The sequence below is a fragment of the Sphaerodactylus townsendi genome, linkage group LG11 (assembly GCF_021028975.2).
Source record: "Sphaerodactylus townsendi isolate TG3544 linkage group LG11, MPM_Stown_v2.3, whole genome shotgun sequence".
Lineage (NCBI taxonomy): Eukaryota > Metazoa > Chordata > Lepidosauria > Squamata > Sphaerodactylidae > Sphaerodactylus > Sphaerodactylus townsendi.
In genome coordinates, this window is record NC_059435.1 from 77,527,764 (window position 1) to 77,551,815 (window position 24,052).

Below are 24,052 nucleotides of genomic sequence, written 5' to 3' on the forward strand. Positions count from 1 at the left end.
ACTCCTCCTTTTCATCTATATTTTTCCCAGAGGGGTGGAAAGGCAATTTGAGGCAGGCAGGGAAACATTACTGTTAGGAATGAAAAGATACCCATGTATTGCCCCAGGAAAGTTCATTAAAGTTATCTGAAGATACAGCCCCTCAGGGTAACCTGGAAAATATTCACATCACCCACGGAGAGAGATGTTTGTAGGGCAGCAAAAACACCCCTGATAAAAACAGCATCAGCAATTATTTATGTTGGAGATTTTCTGCCTCACGTGGCAGCAGTGCGTTTTCAGGGTCGGGGTCCTTGAGAATTGGAAAACAAAATGTCTTCTGTGTATTGTGGAAGGGTTTCACGGCCGGAATCACTTGGGTGCTGTGTGGTTTCCGGGCTGTATGGCCGTGTTCTAGCAGCATTCTCTCCTGACGTTTCGCCTGCATCTGTGGCTGGCATCTTCAGAGGATACTAGAACACGGCCATACAGCCCGGAAACCACACAGCACCCAAAATGTCTTCTGCCACCAGAATAGCTCCTTCTTCCCCTTTTATGGGACATTTTCTACCCTAAGATGCACTGAAATTCGGCTTGGAGTACTATTCCCTGGGAAACAACACGTGTGTGTTTTTTCTTAGCAAGTTAGCAGGGTTTACTGTGTGTGAAAATTTAGTCATTGTAACTGTTTTACGATATATGGAATATTACTGTACTGTTTCTATAACTTTCTAATCAGCTTCTGTTTCTTCACTACTTGTCCTATATACTGGGGTGCTGTGTGGTTTCTGGGCTGTATGGCCATGTTCTAGCAGCATTCTCTCCTGACGTTTCGCCTGCATCAGAGGAAGATGCCAGTCACAGATGCAGGCGAAACGTCAGGAGAGAATGCTGCTAGGACACAGCCATACAGCCCGGAAACCACACAGCACCCCAGTGATTCCGGCCGTGAAAGCCTTCCACAATACATTGTCCTATATATTGTTTTGTCTTATTGCATGTACCATATTGTTTTTAGCAAGCAGCTCAAATTTTGAAATCGAGTTTTACAGTATTGATTTTCTATATTATATAACCCTGAAAGATTTGTTGTTAATTGTGTACTCTGTCTGAAGTCTCAGTAAGAAAGACTGGACTATAGATAAAGTAAGTGAATAGTACTGAAATTTAAGGGCATGTGGGGATTTCAAAAGGGGAGATGGTGGGTTTCATTAATTCCTTCCTTTCACTGGAGACTCTCACTGTGGCATTCTGGGACATTAATTGATCCCACCAGCTGAAGGGCTCAAAGAGAGGGGCAAATCTGTAAAAATCACTGGCCCCTCTTCTTCCACAACTGCAAGAATTTGAGGTCACCATTTTGACAATAATTCTGCAAGTGCTGTCAAAGACTTTCACAGCTGGAATCACGGGAGGGTTGTGGGGTTTCCGGGCTGAAGGCGCCAGCCACAGATGCAGGCAAAACGTCAGGAGAAAATTCTACTGGAACTTGGCCATACAGCCCGGAAACCCCACAACACTCCAATTCTACAAGCCTTATGGGCCAGTTCAGACGTTATGAGGCCACAGCAGCTCCAAACTATACGACAAATTACCTGCATGATTTTATTGTTGCATATTCACATTTTACATTTTTAAGCAAACGCTTGAAAAAATGTAGGAATGTGAAGTTTTATATCTCAGAGGTTTGAGGGGGAACATTCAGAACTTTCTAAAGGAAGGGTAATTGGGCAGGCGTCAGAGAATGGAAAGGAGGGGCCTTGAACGCAGCTGTCTTGCATCTGGGGCACAAAACCAGACGCTGTTCTTCCAGGACTCTTCCACTCCCACCCGTCCACCCAGCAAGCTAGCGTTTGGTACATACCCTCCGTTGAGTGTTGGCGTCAGGCCAAAGAGCGTGCACAGGCCCACGGACATGAGCAGAGAGCTGAGGACGGTCACCACTGCAGCCAGAGCCAAACCCCATTTCGATTTCACCAAGTCAATCTTCCCTGCGGGAGAGAAAGCAGAGCACCTGTCGCCTCAGTCCCTGGACTGAGACAAAACACCGCCAAAGCTCTAGGGATGAGACCAGCACAGCCGACGGGGTGTGACGGGCAGCAGGCCTGCGCGTGTCTGCTCTGGAAGAAAAGTCCCACTCTGAAACCAGGCAATCGGTCCCCAACATATCGTTCTCAAAGACCGGATGAAACAACGACGGCAAATGCCCTCCTCTCTCTCGCCCTCAAAGCAATTCCACCAAATGCCGCATAAAGTTTTAAAATAATGTCCTTTCCAGTGAATGCTGAGGAGACATTCAAGCCACTGTTTCTCTTCCCACTTTCTCCCCAAAACGCCATGCCATGGGCGCTGGCCCACTCTGCCGCTCCATCCTGCAGAGAGAAAAGTAGCTCCGCAGTCTCTTCCTCCCTGCCCGGCCTGCAGCCCCCCGCAGGCAGCTTGGCCCCTCTCTCCGACTCACGGGTAGAGAAGTAGATGTAGGCAAAGAGGATGATGTAGGTGGTGACCAAGCCGAGGATCAGCTCAAGCTGGCCCGATTTCCTCCCTTGAGAGTGGGGCGTGGACGATCACTGCTCCTCCCCGAGGAGGAGTGCAGTTAGAGGGCTGGGGTGCAGAAGGAGCTGGAGGCCGGGGAGAGCGCCCCGACTTGGGCTGGGAAGAAGGAGCCTGTGAAGGCCAGAGCAGAGACAGGTCTGAGGCAGCTTGGGAGAGAAAGGCTCTCTGGGGTCTCAGCGCACGCAGCTCCCCAGCAGGTGTATCCAGAGGCGTAGCAGGGGGAAATGGGGCCCGGGGCCACACCTGCGCTGGGCATCCCCACCCGCCGTGCCCCACTTACTTAGCGAGCCTGGCAGGGCTGGGCCAAGGGGTGCCTGGTGGGCTGGAGGAGGGCCGGGAGCCTGCTGCGGGCTGCCCCTCGGCCCAGCCTCCACCAGCTGAAGGAGCAGCCTGGAGGTGCCAGGCTGAGGGGCAGCTCGTGGCAGGCTCCTGGCCCACCTACTAGAAGCAGCCAGGTCAGGAGCCTGGTGCAGGCCCCCTAGGTGCCCCCCACGTGACCCAATGTGGGGTGCCTGGGGTCAATTGATGCCCCATGTCCCTCTGGCAGATACGCCACTGGGTTTATCCCACAGGTTCATCCTATGCCAGCCGCAGATTGGATGTCCCTGTGTTGCGTGATGTACCATCATTGGCACTACCGATGTGTCATCTTTCGGTATTGTCTGTCCCCTCCCGCCCTTGGGACTGGGAGCCATCATTAGTACTAGTAATATTGTTTTTCTGGGGTTTAGAATGCTGCTTATTCTGAGTTATGTATTTTAACTATTTATCACTTATTTATTGTGCACATTGTTTTAGTTGTGATTTTGTTGTACACCGCCCAGAGCCCTTTGGGGGTGGGCGGTTTATCAAATCTAATAAACTAATAAACTAATAAACTAATAAACTAATAAACTAAATAATAATAATAATAATAATAATAATTAATAATAATAATAATAATATGCTTCTTCCCAGACACTCAGGATAGAGTCCCTCCCATCTCCCATTTTGTTTGTGTGACCCTGGAAGCTCGGCTAGGCTGAGAGGGGGTCGCCTTGGCCCACCCAAGCCAGTCAGCTTCTGCAGCCAAACAGGACCGTGAACTTTGTTGGGCAACTTTGAGCTAGTTACATTCTCCTAATCAGGAAGAATGCAGAATCAGGAAGAATGCAGGAGTGCAGCTGCAAGCTTGGATGTGGTTGACTTCTTACAGCTCAGGAGGGACAGATGTGGATTTTAGGAGCATATTAGTAAAGCAGGCTAGATGCAGTCCTGAGAGCCAGGAGGGCAGGGAGAAGGAAAAGGGAACCTGGATGAGTGAAAGGGCTGCAGACGAGGAATCAAAGGGCCCAGGATAGTAACCGTGTTCCCCATGATCTTCTCAGGGTCACCTGAATGCACAATGAGAACTGGACTCCCACCTGGAATCATAGTGCCGGAGACCCAAGGTGATGGTGTAGGACACCACCCGCTTCCTGTTGTAGAGGTTCACCCCGCTGTACTTCCCTGGGACTCCAAACAACAGATCTGAAGGAGTGGGAGAAACACATTAAAGTTGGAAAGATGCGATTGTGTCGGAGCGGCTGTTCTTCCGCTTCCTTTATTTCACTTTGTTTTGATTTTTATCCCGCCCTACCTCAGCCAAATGCTGGGCTCAAGGCGGCTCACAACATACATACAGTAGACACAATTCGGTATATCAATATAACTTAATGTAATAGTAAAATGGTGAAAATACTCCTCTCAGTCAATATGTCCATCGTCTTCGTGCCATACAGAAGATTAGAACCCATCATTCCTCATCTAACTTCTTCTGGGGATCTCATTTAACAATTCCAACCACACCACTGTAGTTTGTTTACCCTTCATTTTGGCATATTCAATGAAGGGAAGGGAATATGGGGAGGACAGAGAGGGAAAAGGGGAGCAAGGAAGTGAAAGGAAGGGAAAAAGGGGGAAGGAGGTAGGAAGGGGGAAGGGAAACAGGGAAAAGAGAGAGGGCGAAGAGGGAAGGGGAGGCCAGGTAGCTGGGATGACCAATTGACCATGCCAGCAGGGGCTGATGGGAATTGTAGTCCATGAACAACTGAAGTGCCAGAGTGGGACACCCCTGTTCTACAGTGAATGCTCTTCTGAATCTGCCCCCGGTCACTGAAGGCCTCCTACCTTTGGGGGTAGCCGATGTCTGTAACGTCTTTGGTTCATGCTGGTGGATTGTTTTGATGATGTCTGGATCCCTATTAAAGCGTTCCCGGTCGTTCTGCCAGAAGTTCCCCGGGGAGAGCAGCAGGCAGCCGTGTTCCGGAAGAAGGCCCCGGAGCTTCTTTAAGTTGGGCAGCAGATCTGTCACCTGAAGGCAGATTTCTTCCAAACTTTTGACACTGGAGCTGAAAAGCAGCAGCAACCGAGAGCCCAGACTCACCAGGTGTTCATGAACAGCCAAGCTGGAAAGCATCGCCGGCAGCTCCCTCCAACCGGTGGCCACAAACGTGAAACTTGTTTCCACAAGCACTGGTCAATTCTCTTGGGTGACAGAGGCTGCCCCTCTGGTCTGTCTCCTCTGTCCGTGCGAAATCCACATGCTCTCCACCTCCTGCGACAGCCCTTGGCATTTGCTCTGTTCATTCTCCCGCCCTCCCCTCTACTGCAATTCTAAAATGTCACAGTGAAAACAACTTCTCTCCTCTGGCTGCCACCAGGACACATGCACCCTGGTTTCCCCGAAAATAAGACAGGGGGCATCCATTGAAAATGCTGGGGGGAAGAATTAGGACTAATAAAAGGAAACACTTCTTCACACAACGTGTGATTGGTGTTTGGAATATGCTGCCACAGGAGGGGGTGATGGCCACTAACCTGGATAGCTTTAAAAGGGGCTTGGACAGATTTATGGAGGAGAAGTCGATCTATGGCTCCCAATCTTGATCCTCCTTGATCTGAGATTGCAAATGCCTTAGCAGACCAGGTGCTCGGGAGCAGCAGCAGCAGCAGCAGAAGGCCATTGCTTTCACATCCTGCATGTGAGCTCCCAAAGGCACCTGGTGGGCCACTGCGAGTAGCAGAGAGCTAGACTAGATGGACTCTGGTCTGATCCAGCTGGCTTGTTCTTATGTTCTTAGGGTCTTATGTTAATTTTTGCTCCAAAAGATGCGTTAGGGCTTATTTTCAGGGGATTTACCTACCTGTCTCGCAAGGCGTGGTTTCTGATTTCCTCCACAAGCTGGAAGACACGGGAGAGCGGCGACCGAAACACATCGACAGCCAGGAAGTGCTTGGGCCACGGAGAGACCGTCGCTTTCACCAGGACCTGCTGGATGTAGGCTACGGGGGCACCGGTGTACTGTGGGGGGAGGGAAGAAGGGGAGGCCAATGAATAGGGGAGGCCAAGGTCCAAGTGGACAGAGCAAGCCAGGGCATGCGAGGCCCTTCCCACAGAGGGTGTCCAATGTGCTCACTGCTTAAAGAACTAGGCCCAACGTTTTCTGTGCTGCAGCTCTTTCCCTTCTCGCTCAGGTTTCCTTTTGGGGTACCCTTCCCTTGTGCATTTCACCTGCACCCGTCTCTCCAGACAGGAGGGAGGTTTGGGTCCGTGGTAACCAACATAAGAGGACTTGATTGAGACAAATCGGAGACACAACCAGTGAATGCTGCTATCTGGGTTATTGTAAGCTGTATCGTTATATGCTGAATGTTTCACAGTTGTTCTGCACTAAATTTCACTGTTTATGCACTTTATGAATGTTTGTTTTGCACAATATAAAAGCGGTTGATGCAACGCGTGTTTGTTGAGCCACCTGGTTACCCCTCCCTTTGCGGAGAAGGCCAGAGACGCCTCTGTCATCTACTGTTGCATGTACAGGGGGAATGAATGAATGAATGAATTAATGAATTAATGAATTAATGAATGAATGAAGAGACTCAGAAATTCAAAGAGGCCCCAGGCATTAAACACACAATGACAGATATTGGGGGTGGGGGTGGGGGGAGGAGGGCAGGAAGGCTGTCCCTTCACATGAAAACAGGCAAGCAAGTCCCAGGACCGCACTCTGCTGCAGAAGGCCTACCCAGTCAGGCCTCTCGCTCGGGTCTCCTTGCTGGTGGGTTAGGTAGGGCGGAGGCTGTGAATAATCCTTCACCGCAGTGGTGTACTCCACAGGTCCGGTACCGGGTAAAGGGAGCTTCAGCAGTGGGTAGCTGTGAGGCAGAACACAGGAAGCGTTAAATTTTTAGGCAAGCGGCAAGAGACCTGCGGGCCATAAATCTAGAATTTCTACAGTTTATCTTACAGGTGCCCTGGCCTGGAGGGCTCCAGGTGAGTCTGATCTCATAAGCCCAGCTGGGCCGACCCTGGCAAGCATTTGGACCGGAGGCCTCCGAGGAACACCAGGGGCCTGACCTAGAGGCAGGCAAAGGCAAACCACCTCCAAACGTCTCTTGCCTTGAAAGCCCCAACAAGAGTCACATAACTTGACCGGGGGGGGGGGGGAGAGAGAGAGAGAGAGAGAGAGAGAGAGAGAGCGCATCAAGTGGCAAAGCACACCGGTCACCTTAACACACCTTTAGCATTTAAAAAGTTGGTACAAACACCACCTCGACTTCAGGAACGAGACCCCATCGCTTCTTCCTGGCAACTTGTCCCTGTGATGAATCATTTCCTGATATTTTAACTTCCCTGAATTTCCACCATATCACTTCTTTACCTGCCTTTGTTCTACCCTGGGCAAGTTCAGAAGTTCCCAGGACTTTTCTAGACTCAAAGACAGTGAAGAAAGCCACAAAAAGCCCTCCAAGGTTAACCTTGAGGCTTGATAAAATGCAGGGTTATGGTTGGCCACACTACTTTCCTCCTGAGCCCCTTTAGATTTTCTACCTCCTTGAGATTTTCTACCCAACAATTCCCTTGGTCTTACAAGTAGCTGTAGCTACATTAGGGATTTAAAAATGCAAACTAATTCAAGAAAGACATTCTGATCAAAGAAAACTATCTCCGGTTGCAGTTTTAAGCTGTACTGTCAAAGGCTTTCACAGCCGGAATCACTGGGGTGTTGTGGGTTTTCCGGGCTGTATGGCCGTGTTCCAGTAGCATTTTCTCCTGACGTCTTGCCCGCATCTGTGGCTGGCATCTTCAGAGGATCCTCTGAAGATGCCAGCCACAGATGCAGGCGAGACGTCAGGAGAAAATGCTACTGGAACACGGCCATACAACCCAGAAAACCCACAACACCCTATTTTTCAGCTGCCTTCTCTGCTCTTGCGTGAGCCTTCCACATGAACAAAGAGCATTGTGTTTTTCCTGCTGCCCCACCCTATAGCACAGTTATCATTCTGTTTATCACTGACTAATACTTTTCCCAATTCTCGCCAATGGTGCATGGCAGTGGACCTGTTGCCAAAACACTGTCTACCCTACAACCTGGCCCAGCCTTTTAAATGTGCTCCAGTGCTAAGAAGAAGAAAATACTCCCTCATGTTTAAGCAGAAGAAAAATGAACTTAAAAAGAAATGAACTGGTGCAATCTCTCCATTGCATTACAGGCAGCTCACCAGTTAACCAAGACTACGTAGCAACAGAAAGCAATAAGCAAGCTCCTAATCACCAAGACACCATTATTTATGTCAGACTTTCTAGCCAAACAGCTGCAACACCACGAGAAGTGTTGGAAATGCAACGCAAAAGCTGCAAATCTACAAATACGGAAAACTGGCTGAATCGTGCCAGGCATGCGTTTTAATGATAGCCTCACCATCATTTTCAAAATGCAGCAAATGTTCATAATAGACAGACAAATAAAAAACAAAACATCCCCCCCCCCCCGATTATCTTTAAGAAACTAGAAACAGGAGTGTGTGTGTGTGGGGGGGGGGTGTTTCACAAGTTCTGTGGTCAAGCAAAACTGACCATGTTCCAGGTGCTGTCCAGGGAAATACAAGAGTGTGCATTTGGGTTCATATGCAGTTCACCTGAGGACCATATTGGAGATCTTCTTCCTTCATCCTTGTCCCACCAGCCACCCAGGTTTACGAGTGGTTCATGGTTTCAGGTGCCCCCGTACCCCTGAAGTATGACCTGTGCTGGACTGTCCTACTCAAGAGGTTTTTTCTCTCTCACTGGGGCCATCGTGACCCACTTCTATCCTGTTTTTTTTTTTAAACTCAACTCCTGCTAACGTCACAGCGTTGACCCATTTGGATCTGTGCTCTTGGGCCAAGTCTCATCCAAACCCCGACTGGCACAAGCAGATTTGTCCCTTTATCCAAATTTGGGGCGACACGGTGAGAGAGAGCCACACCCCTCAAGCAAATCATTAGCCGAGAGACAGTTTTGCTGCATGTTGGCAGCAGAACTATCAAATCTTACTCCACGCCCCCGCAAGAGGGAGGACCAAGAACAGAGCCTTTGAAATTACACAGGAAGACCAACGCAGCGCTGTAAATTGTATCCATACCCACATATTTGAGACAGCTGCATTCCACCATCCAACCCACCCGATGTTTGCAAAGAAACAAAGCAGGGCCCCTTTTCAGATTCATCAATCACTTCTGTGCCCCATTCAGCCCAGCCAACAGATGACAAACCGGTGATCCCAAACCTGCTTGCTGAATGACCTACTTGTTTTGGTTTGATCGTGCATAATTTATCCCCACGCACCCACGTACAAAACAGGAGGGCTCTTAACAGTTTGTGCGGCTCTACCCAAACAAGAAATGTGACATTAGGCAGGGATGCAGGAGGTCAGATAGATCTCGTTGGCTGGCCTGCCTTTTTGGTAATTTGTCCTTGGTTCTCAGGTGTCTGCCAGGTAAGATCCTGCCCTCTTGACTGCCTCTGAATTAACAAGTAATTTAACCAGCCATTAAGAATAACAGAGCTCCTAACTGTCACCTCTCAAGCTGCTGCTGCAAAGGCTGAGAATGCTCTGAAGGGAAACAAGAAGGAAGTTGCAGTTTCTAAGCTTCAGGAGGAGAATCCTGTTGCACAGGGAGTGAGTGGATTCCAGTGCAGAAGATATCTGCAGATTTGTGAAATCAAGAAGGGGTGCACAATCCATTGTCACTACTGGTAACCTTGAAGGATCAAAACAAACCGCACAACTGGGCTGCAATACAAGCTAGCCCAGGGATGTCCAACCCTGGCGCTTCAGATGTTCATGGACTACAATTCCCATCAGCCCCTGCTGGCATGGCCAATGGAGCCATCTGGTTACCCCTGCTGGCATGGCCTCCCCTTCTTTCTCTCCTGTAAGGGCTTACAATCTGCTTTCCCCCCCCCCCCCCCCCAAACAACAAATACCCTTGTGAGGTAGGTGGGGCTGAGAGACTAGCCCAAGGTCACTCAGCTGGCATGCGCTGGAGTGCACAGGCTAATCTGGTTCCCCAGATAAGCCTCCACAGCTCAAGTGGCAGAGCGGGGAATCAAACCGAGTTCCCCAGATTAGAGTGCACCTGCTCTTAACCAATATTAAGCAATATTGACCAATATTAAGCAAGCTAAATTTTTAAGCGCACCATTTTTAAAGCACCGGTGTCAACCTAAGCCTTGGGTCTATGGGAGACTTACCAGCAAGCCAGGACACTCAGGGCAGTGAAGAGGATGATGGGAATAGGGCAGGAAGCACAGAGTAGCCCATGGTTGTAGAACGCCTGTGATATCTTCTCACGCAGTCTGTCAGTCAAGGTCATCCTCAGCTGTCCATCAGCTAGCTGCCATCCCGGAAAGCATCGGCGGAGGGCTGAGCGGAACTTCTCATGGGCAGCACTTCAGAGGAGGCTCCTCACCAGACACACTTCTGAAAGAGAAGGGGCAGCGCGTGAGGGCAGGCAGGCAGGCCAATCACAGCAGACCGGGCTCTCTAAAAAGAAAGCACGCCAGCACACGCACGCACCGGCATTCGGGGAATCTCAATTGCTCAGGCACACCCACCTCAGAATAAAATGCAGAATGCAGGCCCAGAATGCAAAATGCAGTCATTGTGAATGTGACTTGCAGGAAAGTTCCTGGAGCTTGACATGGAAAGCCCCCCCCCCCCCCCAAAGGGACACATGAATATAAATTACAGGCAGAAAGATGCCAGCTGGATATTAGGAAAAAATGTTTTACAGTAAGGATAGTTCAGCCGTGGAATCAGCAGCCTAGGGACGTGGTGAGCTCCCCCTCACAGCCTTGAGTCGTAAGGCTCAACCACAAATTGCACCAAGCAGCTTACAACAAAATAAACAGTCTTAAAGCAACAACTACACATTTAACGATGGCCCACACCCTTTAAGAATTTTTACACAATAGCCCCTGACAACACTAAGAGTGTGATAAATACCACACTCAAATGCAAAGTGTCAAAACAAAACAAACGCAACATTTAACAGCGCAACACGTGTAGAGGTGTAGAAATAAACAAACGTCATACAGCAACAGATGTCTTAGATCTGTAGGAACAGACTTCTTTGATTAATATACTGTCAGAAACCGTTATTAAAAGTAGGCAACATCAACATATACAGGGCAAAGAATCGGGCATCAAAAATATTTGTACAAGACAGTGAGAACTGAAAGCTCAGAAAGAACTTGGAAGACATCGTCTGGACTGAACAGAAACCAGTAAATTCTGACCTTGGGTTAACTTCTAACCAGCCCAGGGCTATGCACAAACTCTCCGGTTGTAAATTATCCAAATGTAAATTAGGATACCTGCAAGGAGCTGCAGATTTCTGCTGATAGATAATTTAAATCTAGATAATCTAAATCCTTCCACTCCCTTTCATCCTCGGCCACACTATCTCCACACTTTGATCTGCAGGCCCTGTTCTGCCCAGGCCACTCCCAGGGTTTGCCAACTCTTCTGGAACGGGCTCTCTCTCTCTCTCTCTCTCTTGAGTAACTGCTGCCATTACCTGACCTTTGTAGGAATTTCCCACTGGGGAGGGTCAGGGCGCCCCAGCTTCCCTTCCAACTCTGAGGTCTGGCCTCTGTGTCCCGCCTCCCCTCTCCTGGGAACCACAGGGATGGTTGATGGTAGGAGTGGCCAACCCATGGTGCTCCAGATGTTCACGGACTACAATTCCCACCAGCCCCTGCCAGCATAGCTAATTGTCCATGAACATCTGGAGCACCACGGGTTGGCCATCCCTGGTTTACGGCTTGGGGTGCTCCTGGAAGAACAGCTGCTTGCCAACTGCCAGTCATTCAGGCCTTGAGTGATGGAAACACTGGCCTCTTCTTACTTGATTCTTAAAACGGTTCAACATTTTGAGAGAGAAGGAAGGTTTCACAGTCCCAAAGGTAGAACAGCCGACACTGGTAACGATAGTCAGCAAAACACACAGCGGCTGTGCTCCTCAGCGCCTCCTGCTGGCTGGCCCCTTTTGCCCAAAGCTCAGCTGCAACCCAGAATTCAGCCAGAGGGGGCAACAGGCATTTTGGGGGGGGGGGGAGTGCTAGTGGGCAAGATGCCCTCGTTCATTTCAGTATCAAATAATGTCTTAAATATTTTAAAGACAACCTGGTTACTTTTTCTGCAAGAAATATTTATCCACTACTGTCCCAGATCTGACATTAAGAGAGGCAGGCAATAGCCCCGGAAGATGAGAAAATGGTGTGAGGGGAACTCAGCATAAAGGTCAGACTACAGCCCAATCCAGGATGCCGGCAGCCCCACCCTGGACATATTTTCAAAGTTCATCATTACTCTCAAGTAAGGAAAATCAACAGATCAGCCTTCTGACCCAGAGAATTTCCCTCTTCTGAGGATAACATGGAGAAGGGAAGGCAGAGCTTGTATGCCACTTTGGATTCCCAGTGGGGAATAGAAGCAGGGTATAAATATCAAATAGGCTGCTTGACCAAAAGGCCAGCTATGGTCACCAGGGGTCCATCTGCCATCCATCCATCCATCCATCCATCCATCCATCCATCCATCCATCCATCCATCCATCCATCCATCCATCCATCCATCCATCCCATCCCATCCCATCCCATCCATCCCCTCACACTGGATGTCCCGTCTGGCATCAACCGGAGCCCCAGCCTTTTCCATCATGGCTCCTGCTCTACTGAACGAACCCCCTGAAGAGGTGGGGGGGGGGGGCTCGTGCTTGGAGGTATTCGCGGGGGGGGGGGGGCCTGCCAGGGCTGTCTGCTCACCAGGGCATTTGAGGGGGTTTGAGTGGCAGGGGCATTTTAATGGAGGGGCACGACGGATTTGAGAATTACTATTTTATTTTTGCTTTTAACAGAAAATACTTTTTTCCATTGTAAGTTGCCTTGAACCACAAGGGAAGGGGAAATATAAACGTTTTCATAAATTAATTAATTCCAGTGGAATGCCGAGGGCTTGACAAAAAACAGCCCCCGGACATCAGGGAAGCGCTGACACCGCTTAAAGCACTTCCAAAATGAAGACCGCCTGAATGAGAGTCAAGTGAACTGGTCCCTTCCACACCCAAAAAATGCAGACAATGTCTCAGTCATTAGCTATGTTAACACATCCTTAATGCACAGATGGAATCAGCTCTCATCCCTGGGTCCAGACTATTCTTTTCCCAGCTAGAACCATCAGCCCATTCCCTAGACCAGTGATGGCGAACCTATGGCACGGGTGCCAGAGGTGGCACTCAGAGCCCTCTCTGTGGGCACACAAAAACAGAGTTCATCATGTGGGGGGGGGGGAAATAACCCCAAGCAGAGACATCTAGGCTGGCCTGGGCTGCTGGGCTCGATTATTAGCATTAAACCGAAGACCTAGTTTTGGGGAAGCAGTGTAGGTAACCCTGTTAAGCGCTGTTAAACCCCACTGATTTTCATGCAAAGAACTAAAGTGCGATCCTTTACCTGGGAGTAAGCTCGGTTGCTGGTAATGTGGCCTGCTTCTGAGTAAACCCTCCTAGGGCCGTGATTCACCCATTCGAAGAGTTGCATGGTTGCTTCAAGCAAAGCCAACAACTACCACCAAGCTTACTCCCGAGTAATACACGCCTCAGAGCCAACCATCTTTTCTTAACTGAAACCTCAGCATTCAGGTTAAATTGCCGTGTTGGCACTTTGCAATAAATAAGTGGGGTTTGGGTTGCTGTTTGGGCATTCAGTCTCAAAAAGGTTCGCCATCACTGCCCTAGACCAGCCAGGGCCCAATTTACTTCATTAACTCCTCCCCCCCACCCCTCTTTGGCATGCCATTTTAGCATCCATAATTTTCCCACCTGGCAGCCAGAATCAAATTGAGCAGTACGATCCAAACTTTTGGGATCCAAACCAAGGCTAGCTTAGGAAAGCATTCGATGCCCACCTTCCAGCATTAATACAGAATAGATATCCCCCCCCCCCAAAAAAAAAAAACCCTCAGAATTTTGCAGCAGCCGTTATTGGGACTTCCCTGTTACTGCCCCTGTGCAGCCTTGGACAAAGGGCTTTCAGAGATCTGGAGCGGGCCTCAGCCTCTGCCAGCTCCCTCCTCCTTTGTTCTCCTACCACCCAGGACCCCAGAAGTCCCTCATCACCTTGGGACAGGCTTCTATGTCCCCCACTTCATTGTCTGTTTTTACTGTTTAGGCGTGAGGTTGTCTGGGGTTCAGGTTTGCGGTGCGTGTGTTAAGAGAGAACCTGCAGCCCCCTGAGCATCTCCTGTGTCTTCTTGAGCTATACTTGTAAATAAAGATTTTGACTCTGATTCTATTTTCTTCTGGCTTCATTTCTGGGCACCTCCCCATTCCCATTGTGAAGTGTTGCTTCCAAATTCCGAGCCCTGGTAGACACAGGCAGCGGCCTTTCGCTTAATTTCACCAGGATACCTGCAGGGTGCTCTTCATATGCAAGGGGGACACCTCCTGTTTTGGGGCCATCTAAAAGTAGGCCACTGGGGAACACAAGTATCAAAACAGTTGGCATTACAAAACAAGAACACAGATGCTCCGGATAATCATCTTGGCCAATAAAACAAAACCAGCTGATCGTTGTCTGGGTTTCATGCAGAACAGTTTTCTGGGATTCTCCCTGGACAGCAAACGTGTCTTCTGGTTTTTATTATTGAAGCCTTCAATGTTCTGGATCAGGGGTCTGCAACCTGCGGCTCTCCAGATGTTCATGGACTACAAATCCCATCAGCTCGGCCATGCTGGCAGGGGCTGATGGGATTTGTAGTCCATGAACATCTGGAAAGCCGCAGGTTGCAGACCCCTGTTCTGGATGAACTCTGCCCCAACGCACAGCACAACCAATGGATCAAGATTCTCCTCATGTATTCAGACACTCAGAAATTAACACAGAGAAGAACGGCGCTTAGAGCAGAGAAGCCCCATTCAGGCTGAGCTGTTGTTGTGGGAGCAGCTATGAGAATCGGTAAACTACTAGATCGCCTCCAGCAAAATATCTCCAATCCCATCCTCCATCAGAAGCCGTAACAGTGGCAAGCAACCATGAAGCTGATATTTGTTTACATACAAATGAAAAATCAGAGCACAACATCTCTGTATTAGGGAGCAAGCTTGTTTTCTGCTGCTCCAGAGACTAGGATCAGGAGTCCTGGGTTCGAGGTGAAGGAAAAGAGATCCCACCTAAACATCAGAAAAAAAAAAACTTCCTGACAGTCAGGGCTGTCCGACAGTGGAATGCACTGCCTCGGAGTGTGGTGGAGTCTCCTTTGGAGGTCTTTAAAGAGAGACAGGAGTGCTTTGATGGTGTGTTCCTGCACTGCAGGGGGTGGGACTTGATGGCCCTTGGGGTCTCTTCCAACTCTATGGCTCATTCCGCACATGCAGAATAATGCACTTTCAAACTGCTTTCAGTGCTCTTTGAAGCTGTGCGGAATAGCAAAATCCACTTGCAAACCGTTGTGAAAGTGGTTTGAAAACGCATTATTTTGCGTGTGCGGAAGGGGCCTATGATTCTCTGTTGGGATAGTTCTTTTTTATCCTGTCCTGGGCCCTTCCAGTCTCTGTACTCACCAGAACGGCACAGTCATAGCTGAGACAAGCTACTTTTTACTTGCTGTTTACATCTGGGAACACCTTCTCCAATTGCTACAGCAAACCTGTTGCAAAGGCATCTGGACAAACATCCATCAAGTAAAGAGACTGAAGCATCTTTCAAACACTTTATTCTTCTCACTGTTCTCCAGAAATAACAGCACACACTGAGAAGCCTGTGACACACCAGACACATCACGCACTCGCACCAACACAGCTTTTTGTTTCCACATTCTGCACAACTGCTCGTTTTGTACGCTTTCAAGAACCATCCTTCACGTGAACGGAAGCATTGCGCCATGCTCAGGATGGGAAAGGGGGGGGGGGGAAGTCTAAGCACTGAGACATTCCAGATGTGGGCATTTTATCATGTCCCTGCAGTGGAACTTCAAAGTGCCACAGAAACACAGGACTGTCAACCAATCCTAAAAGGAAAGGCTGGTTCAATTCCTTTGTGCTTCTCCGTTCCCCTCCCTTACTGCCAATGCTACCCTTTCTGGTCAACTGGGTGGCTGCCAGGTTTACTGTTTCCAGCAATCCCAGATGCACTGCACGGCCCAGGCGACTTTTAAAGCATTTGTGCTTCTTGATTCTGCTAGACGTGTTTCAGTCCTGTCACTCCCCTTTGTGTCCAAACCCCTTCCCTGTCAAAGATCAGAAATGCAAAGCGGAAGGGTGAATTTTTAGAAGGACAGTCATGTCGGCACACTGTTCTTCTGTGAGCTGGTTTTTACTTTGGCCTCTTGAGCAATACCTGAAGTCTGGTGCAGGCTGAGGGGGGCTCAATCTTTTCCTTTTCAGTAATTGTTCCTGAGTTAATTCAAAGGGAACTTTTATCTTTAGGTTCTACATTGTAAACAGTTGCCAGCAGTGGTGGGATCCAAAAATTTTAGTAACAGGTTCCCATGGTGGTGGGATTCAAACTGTGGCGTAGCGCCAATGGGGCTGAGCGGGGCACAACCGGGGCGTGGCCGGGCATTCCAGGGGCGGGGCATTCCTGGGCGGGGCTGTGGCAAGGACGCAGCCACTGCGCCGGTCCTTGGGTGGGAAACGAGTGCACGCAGGCGAAGGCTACCACACACACTGCACCTCCTGCTAGATTGCTTCAAGTTCTGTGCACTACTGCTGAGAGGAGGGGCATAACAAAGGCAAAAATCACGTGGCAAAATCACCAATTAGTAACCCCCTCTCGGCACACACAAGTAATTAGTAACCTACTCCCGGGAACCTGTGAGAACCTGCTGGATCCCACCTCTGGTTGCCAGTTATCTGAAAAATGGGCTTTTCTTAATTTATCTAGCCCTCAATTTGAAAGGAAAAGGAAAATTCACCAGAAAAGTAATGCAAGCCTGAAAGTGTAAAAATTTCCTGTAGAAGTTACCGAAAACACCCCAACCCCCCTCACGCCTTTTGCATAGATCGAGTGCATGGAGACCAGGGAGTTGTCCATTAAAAGAGATTGCTTTCATTTCAGAAAGCAAATGGCCAGACTGGACTGATCATGCCAGGAACTGGACCCTGTACTGCCAGCCTGCATTAGCTGGAGTTGCTAGAGCAGGGGTCTGCAACCTGCGGCTCTCCAACTGGCCATGCTGGCAGGGGCTGATGGGATTTGTAGTCCATGAACCTCTGGAGAGCCGCAGGTTGCAGACCCCTGTGCTAGAGGGTTTTCTCCCAGCCCAGGCTGCGCAGATGACCAAGCACGGGAAATTCCCAACCACCCACCAGATACACAAACCTGAATTCTGTTTGAGACTAAGCAGAAGAACATAACCTCAGGACTCAGAATATCTGACTGGATATCTGGGTGGACACAATCCAATTCAGTTACAAATGTGAATGTGGATGGGAATGTAGAACCGCACATACAATTGCAAACGAACTCCACCCAGATGCCTGCAAACACGCCCCCCTCCCACCTCGAGGAGGGCAAGACATGCCCCACCACACAATCACTTCACATTGTGCCATGGAGAGAAACATATCGTAGTGCGACATGCCTCTGAAGGCACCAGCCATACATTCAGGCAAAAGCTACCAGACCACGACCACGCAGCCGGGAAAACCCACAACAGTTTAGAGGTGGAACGCTTGCGATGAATTCTCAAATGTGCACTTGTTCAGATGAGAAATTGCCAACTCATTTTTTCTTCACTGAAGAAAATATTCCAATCTGAAAAGCACTAATGTGCACTGAGTAAATTGCCTTCGTAAGCCTGATGCTGCAGAGCGAACTCAGAACACCAAGACAGTATTGTTCTCCTTATATATTCCCATGGGAAGACCCGTGCCCTCTTGCCATGCACAGACACACACAGAAAGGCCAAGTGTGTGTGTGGGGGGGGGGGGAGCAACTTCCTATGGGAAAGTCACAAGTGAAGAACTCACACTAGAGCTCCAGAGAAGTTCCCAGATTCTGGCTCGGATGCTTAAGAAGCAAGAATCCCAGGTCTACGAATGCCGGGTGGCTAACTGGGGCAGTGCTGTTCACAACACGTTCTCCAATCCCACTGTCAGGACGCACAAGAGGGAAAAGCAGCAAGGAGGAAGGCAAGGCAAGCCAACCTTTCTCAACACTTCAAAAGGAAAAAAGATTTGCAGCCATGATAAATATTTATTGCACAGATTACTGAAGAACCATCTCTAATGGGCGGAAGGATCGCCTTCAAAATGGAACAATCCATTCAAACAGCTCATTAAAATCTTTTTGCAATAGACAAGTAAGTTTCCCAGCTTGTAAATAGATTAGAATTAGGCAAGAATAATCTCTCAATGCAGTCAGGATCAGTACAGTTTTAATGCTTTATTCAGTAAAGTTCCATAATAGCTACCTTCCCAACAATTAAAAACCTCAAGAATATCTACAAAAAATAATTTTGTGTGCGTGCTCACACTGTGTTTGTCTTGTACTCTTTGCACAGCTACGAGTTTTAAGCTCTACAGTACTTTATATACACAAATTTTGTGTGTTGTTTGTTATTACCAGCCACCATTCTAGTCTGCTTCTCTGGAGACTACCAGGGCTATGGGCTTCGTGTGAGAGATCCCCTTGAAAACTTTCAAATGAAAACGGAAGTTCCTTCTGTCCTTTGACACCACTAAGAACATAAGAACAAGCCAGCTGGATCAGACCAGAGTCCATCTAGTCCAGCTCTCTGCTACTCGCAGTGGCCCACCAGGTGCCATTGGGAGCTCACATGCAGGAGGTGAAAGCAATGGCCTTCTGTGGCTGTTGCTCCCGAGCACCTGGACTGTTAAGGCATTTGCAATCTCAGATCAAAGAGGATCAAGATTGGTAGCCATAAATCAACTTCTCCTCCATAAATCTGTCCAAGCCCCTTTGAAAGCTATCCAGGTCAGTGGCCATCACCACCTCCTGTGGCAGCATATTCCAAACACCAATCACACGTTGTGTGAAGAAGTGTTTCCTTTTATTAGTCCTAATTCTCCCCCCCAGCATTTTCAATGAATGCCCCCTGGTTCTAGTATTGTGAGAAAGAGAGAAAAATTTCTCTCTGTCAACATTTTCTATCCCATGCATAATTTTATAGACTTCACTCATATCCCCCCTCAGACGTCTCCTCTCCAAACTAAAGAGTCCCACTGCAGCAAACCAGCGGAATGAAAGGGAAGGGTCACAAGGGAGCAGGTAGAAATGACGAGGTTTTATGCACGCTCCCTTTCATTGAGATTTACTAAACAGAGATCTTTTTTTTAAATTATGCTGGTTGGTTACAGACTGCTCCTTGGCACTGAAATTAGCCCTGAACAGCAATTCTCACTAGTACGAAATCTCTTGTTCCAGCCCCACAGCAGATGAGCCAAGGGAATTCTCTGAACCACAATAGCAACTGTTCCCAGAGCACAACTATTCACCGAGCCAGCTCTCCAAAGTAGCATGCTGTAATAGAACACTGTATCTGCATCTTCTAGCTTATCTCTTGGCCTTCCGCGTGCCCAAGGTTAATAAATATCACAGTGAAACATGATGCAAAGCAGTTGATGTATCCAACAACGGTTCTCAGATCTGCCCACAGAAACCCTGTGCCAAAGCTTGTGCAGAGTCGTCCTGGGCACAGATGGACCAGTCAGATCAGCAGTACTGTCTGCTTGCGCAGAAGACTCCACAAAATCTTCTGGAACTCATGAAGGTTTCTACAGAAGATTTGAAGGGCGTCCAGACCTTTGACCATTTTTGTTGCCCTCCTCTGGATCCGTTCCAGCTTGTCACTATTCTTCTTGAATTGAGGTGCCCAAAACTGACTGCAGTAGTCCAGCTGAGGTCTGACCAGTGCAGAATAGAGAGGCATTATTATTATTATTATTATTTATTTAATTTGTATACCGCCCGATCCCCGAAGGGCTCCTCATAATATTTATGATATTAATATTTAATATTCTAGCTTATCTCTAAATAAATTAATATTTATTATTACGTACTTCAGTCGACTCTAGACACTATACTCCTATTGATGCAGCCCAGAATTGCATCACTCAATGTACAGATATACTTATAAATCTCTGCAAAATAGGTGAGACTCTATAGCAGGGGTGTCCAACTGGCCATGCCAGCAGGGGCTGATGGGAATTGTAGTCCAGGAACATCTGAAGCGCCAGAGTTGGACACCCCTGCTCTATAGCATTCAATAATTGGGGGGGGGGGGTGTCCCCCACAGGTACTCCTGGGAGAGAAGAAATCCCGTTTATACCAATTCAGGCTGCCAAGGGATTGACGGAGCAACCGGTTATTCTGGTTGCCCAGTTTTAGGGAAATAAACCCAGCCTGTGAAGTGGTGCCATTCTTGAGGTTGTCAAAGCAAATTGTGATAGATGAGGATATAGTCAAAACAATCCAGTATCCTGTAGGCCCGTGGTGGCGAACCTTTGGCACTCCAGATGTTATAGACTACAATTCCCCCCAAGCCCAAAAAAGAAAAAAAACATTCACTGCCAGAGGGTCTCTTTTTCCTATCAGTGAATTAGCTCCCTGAGGCTCCTGCTAAAAAGCACCACAAACACAGCTGAACTTCAGACTTGTTCATGAATATGCGTATGGACATCAGCTTGGATGTGGGTTATCCCAAGGGGGAGGCGGTGTCAGACTTTTCTGCCTGTTGGGTTTGCAGAAGCAGAAATCATAGCTGTGGCTGTTAGGCACCCTTACCCCCTGAGACTAGCTCTTGGCTATTAGATATAGTGATAATTCCTATGCATACTGTAGAGACATGCAATATATTCCAAGTATGTGTTTACATGTGACTAATCCTGTCCAAAGAATACAGCATTAAAGATGTGAAACGTTTACTGTTAAGCTTAACTAAACATACAAATCTGCCAAAGCTTCTTAACGAGCTTTCATTGAAAATGCTGGGGGGAAGAATTAGGACTAATAAAAGGAAACACTTCCTCACGCAACGTGTGATTGGTGTTTGGAATATGCTGCCCCAGGAGGTGGTGATGGCCACTCACCTGGATAGCTTTAAAAGGGGCTTGGACAGATTTATGGAGGAGAAGTCGATCTATGGCTACCAATCTTGATCCTCCTTGATCTGAGATTGCAAATGCCTTAACAATCCAGGTGCTCGGGAGCAACAGCCACAGAAGGCCATTGCTTTCACCTCCTGCATGTGAGCTCCCAAAGGCACCTGGTGGGCCACTGCGAGTAGCAGAGAGCTGGACTAGATGGACTCTGGTCCACTGGAGTCCACCTTGGCTTGTTCTCTTATGTTCTTTTAGTGTTCTTAAATGGGTGCTGACTTCGTACCAAGAAACACATTCCCAGTATGTCACCTCTTCCTTACTAAAATTATTACTGTTACTATCTTCAGCTCAGTTTCCCTACCGCTTGGATGGCAAAATTAGACAGCATGTGGCACTGCAGCGATCCTTCTCCAAACAGAGGGATCCCGTCTGAACAAAACTAACGCAGGCAAAGACACTTCAAAATTTCACAGGCATCAAACAGTGCAATTTTATATTGCAAGTTATGAACGATGTGTTATGTTCTTAAAGCAGTAAAATAAATTATATTTATGATGTAAATATTGAACAGATTTCAAATCTTTCCAAAATGGGGGGGGGGGGTTTCCCCCTACCAGGAAAATGGGGTGAGGGGTGGATTTTCTCCATGGGTTCCAAACTCCCAGAAAGTGCACATTCCTTCTTCCAACCCTCCTGATAGCCCAGATCACACGTCAGGTGAGCCATGGCCTTTCTCATTATAATGAGCAAATCACCGCAAGGAGTACAGAATCAATCTTTTTATTTCTTGGTCTTGGAGCAAAATTATTTAAGGGCGGAAAAACCTACAATGGGTCAGTGTGGTGTAGAGGTTAAGAGCAGGTGGGTTCTAATCTGGATAACCAGGTTTGTTTCCCCACTCCTCCACCTGAGTGGCAGAGGCTTATCTGGTGAACCAGATGTGTTTCCGCACTCTTACATTCCTGCTGGGTGACGTTGGGCTAGTCCCAGTTCTCTCTGAACTCTCTCAGCCTCACCTACCTCACGAGGGGAAAGGAGCTTGTAAGCCACCTTGAGTCTCCTTACAGGAGAGAAAGGTGGGATATAAATCTAAACTCTTGTTCTTCTTATCGAAACTGTTGACAAAGAACATGCAAGCTAATTTTTTAGCTTAAGCAAACATTGGTGAATTTTGACTCAGGAGAACGTCCTCAAAATGGAAAAAAGCCATCATCCATATTTGTCGAGCTCCTATTCTGGTCTCCCTTCTATTACAGCATTAAAATCATGTAACATAGCGCAAGGGCCGAGGGGCAGAGATGCGCAAGCATGCGCCTCACTTAATCCGGAACGCAGGCCTCATCTGCTGTGCCATAACTTGCCCTCCCATAATTAACAGAATGCTCACCGCCAGCAAAGCAAGAGGCCACCAGTCCCAAGGAGTTGCTGTTGTGACTAGAATCTGCCTACAGGATACTGGATTGTTTTGACTATATCCTCATCTATCACAATTTGCTTTGACAACCTCAAGAATGGCACCACTTCACAGGCTGGGTTTATTTCCCTAAAACTGGGCAACCAGAATAACCGGTTGCTCCGTCAATCCCTTGGCAGCCAAGAACTGGCATCCTCTAACCCTGCTATTTGGTTCCCAGCCTAAAGATATATCGTCATTTTAGTGAGATTATCGATACTGACTTCCATATAATAAACCTCCAGTAGAAAGTGCTGAGCTTCGATAGGCGTGTTAAGACACACATGCCCCTTTCCATTAACGAAGCAGTTCTGTGCATGGCTCAGAATTACCTTACCTATATTACTTCTGTCACACAGACACCCTCACCAGCCCCCCTCAAATAACTCCACACACACTGATGTATGACAGACATACGATAATGCCAAGGTGTGTGGGTGTGTGTGTGTACAACTCCCCAAGGCTCCTGAATTCCTAATGTGGTTGGAAAGCACCTCAAAGGAGCAGACAGCAAAAGGCCCTGGAACAGCACACAGAGAACTTTTATTTGCCCCAAAATACATCTCAGCACATGTTGAGTCAGCTGGCTCTTTAGCAGGGCCAACTGCGCATTAAAGCCAGGGGCTTTAAAAAGTCACAATTGAGTGCGCAGGATCATATAACTCTCCTGCACACTCTGACCTCTTGTTTTTCTTCCTTTTATGCATTCAAGCTTCCCTTGATGAGATAAATGGTTCCCAAGATGTGGATAGTAGCTGCAGTTTCAGTGGCAGGTCAATCCTGAAGCAATAAGCTGAGGTTCAACAAGAACCTGGCAAAACTCTTTGGGAGCAGAAGGATGAGAAGAGGACTTCAGAAGGGGGAGCCTATAAACACACCACTGCTGGAATAATGGAAGCTCTGTTTTCTCCCCTGAATATTGCAAGAACAGCTAAACCAGGGGTGTCCAACCTTGGTGCCCCAGATGTTCATGGACTACATGGACTACATGAACATTTAAGGCCCTTTACGGCCTGGGGCCCTCATACCTGTGGGACCGCCTTACCCCATATGTCCCGAGTTGACCTCTCCGCTCGGCAGAGGCGAATTTACTGGTGGTCCCTTGTCCCTCCATGATGCGGCTGGCCTCTACCCAGACCAGGGCTTTTATGGCCCTGGCCCCTACCTGGTGGAACGCTCTTCCTCCATCTATTAGGGCCCTGCGGGACCTCGGGGAGTTCCGCAGGGCCTGTAAAACCGAGCTGTTTCACCGGGCCTTTGGTGAGGCTGGCCGCTGAGTCTGCCCTTCTTTGTTGCTCTTTACATTCCATCTGCTGACTGAATATCGGCCAGTCCCCTCCCAGGGGGTTAATGCCGGACATCATCTACTTATTTTAATTGTGGAAGATCACTGCTGCTAGTGTTTTAATTTTAATTTATTTATTGTTTTAATTGAAACTATTTGATATACTTAAATGTTTGATTGTTTTGTGAACCGCCCTGAGCCCTTTGGGGGTAGGGCGGTTTATTAAATTGAATTTTTTATTATTATTTTTATTTATTATTATTATTATTATTATTATTATTATTATTATTATTATTATTATTATTATTATTATTATTATTATTATTATTATTACACATAACAACACAGCACAAGTGTCTGGAATT

At 48.0% G+C, this 24,052-nt stretch overlaps 1 protein-coding gene across 1 annotated transcript in view; it reads right to left on the minus strand.

Moving 5' to 3' along the window:
- LOC125440973 (SREBF chaperone) overlaps nt 1-24,052 on the minus strand; it is a 56,154-nt gene that overhangs the window by 21,153 nt on the left and 10,949 nt on the right. Inside the window, 7 exon segments of the mRNA XM_048511195.1 lie at nt 1,844-1,970; nt 2,441-2,600; nt 3,917-4,044; nt 4,684-4,904; nt 5,700-5,857; nt 6,582-6,711; nt 10,076-10,304. Coding sequence (XP_048367152.1) covers nt 1,844-1,970; nt 2,441-2,600; nt 3,917-4,044; nt 4,684-4,904; nt 5,700-5,857; nt 6,582-6,711; nt 10,076-10,197 — 1,046 coding nt within the window. The 5' untranslated portion in view covers nt 10,198-10,304.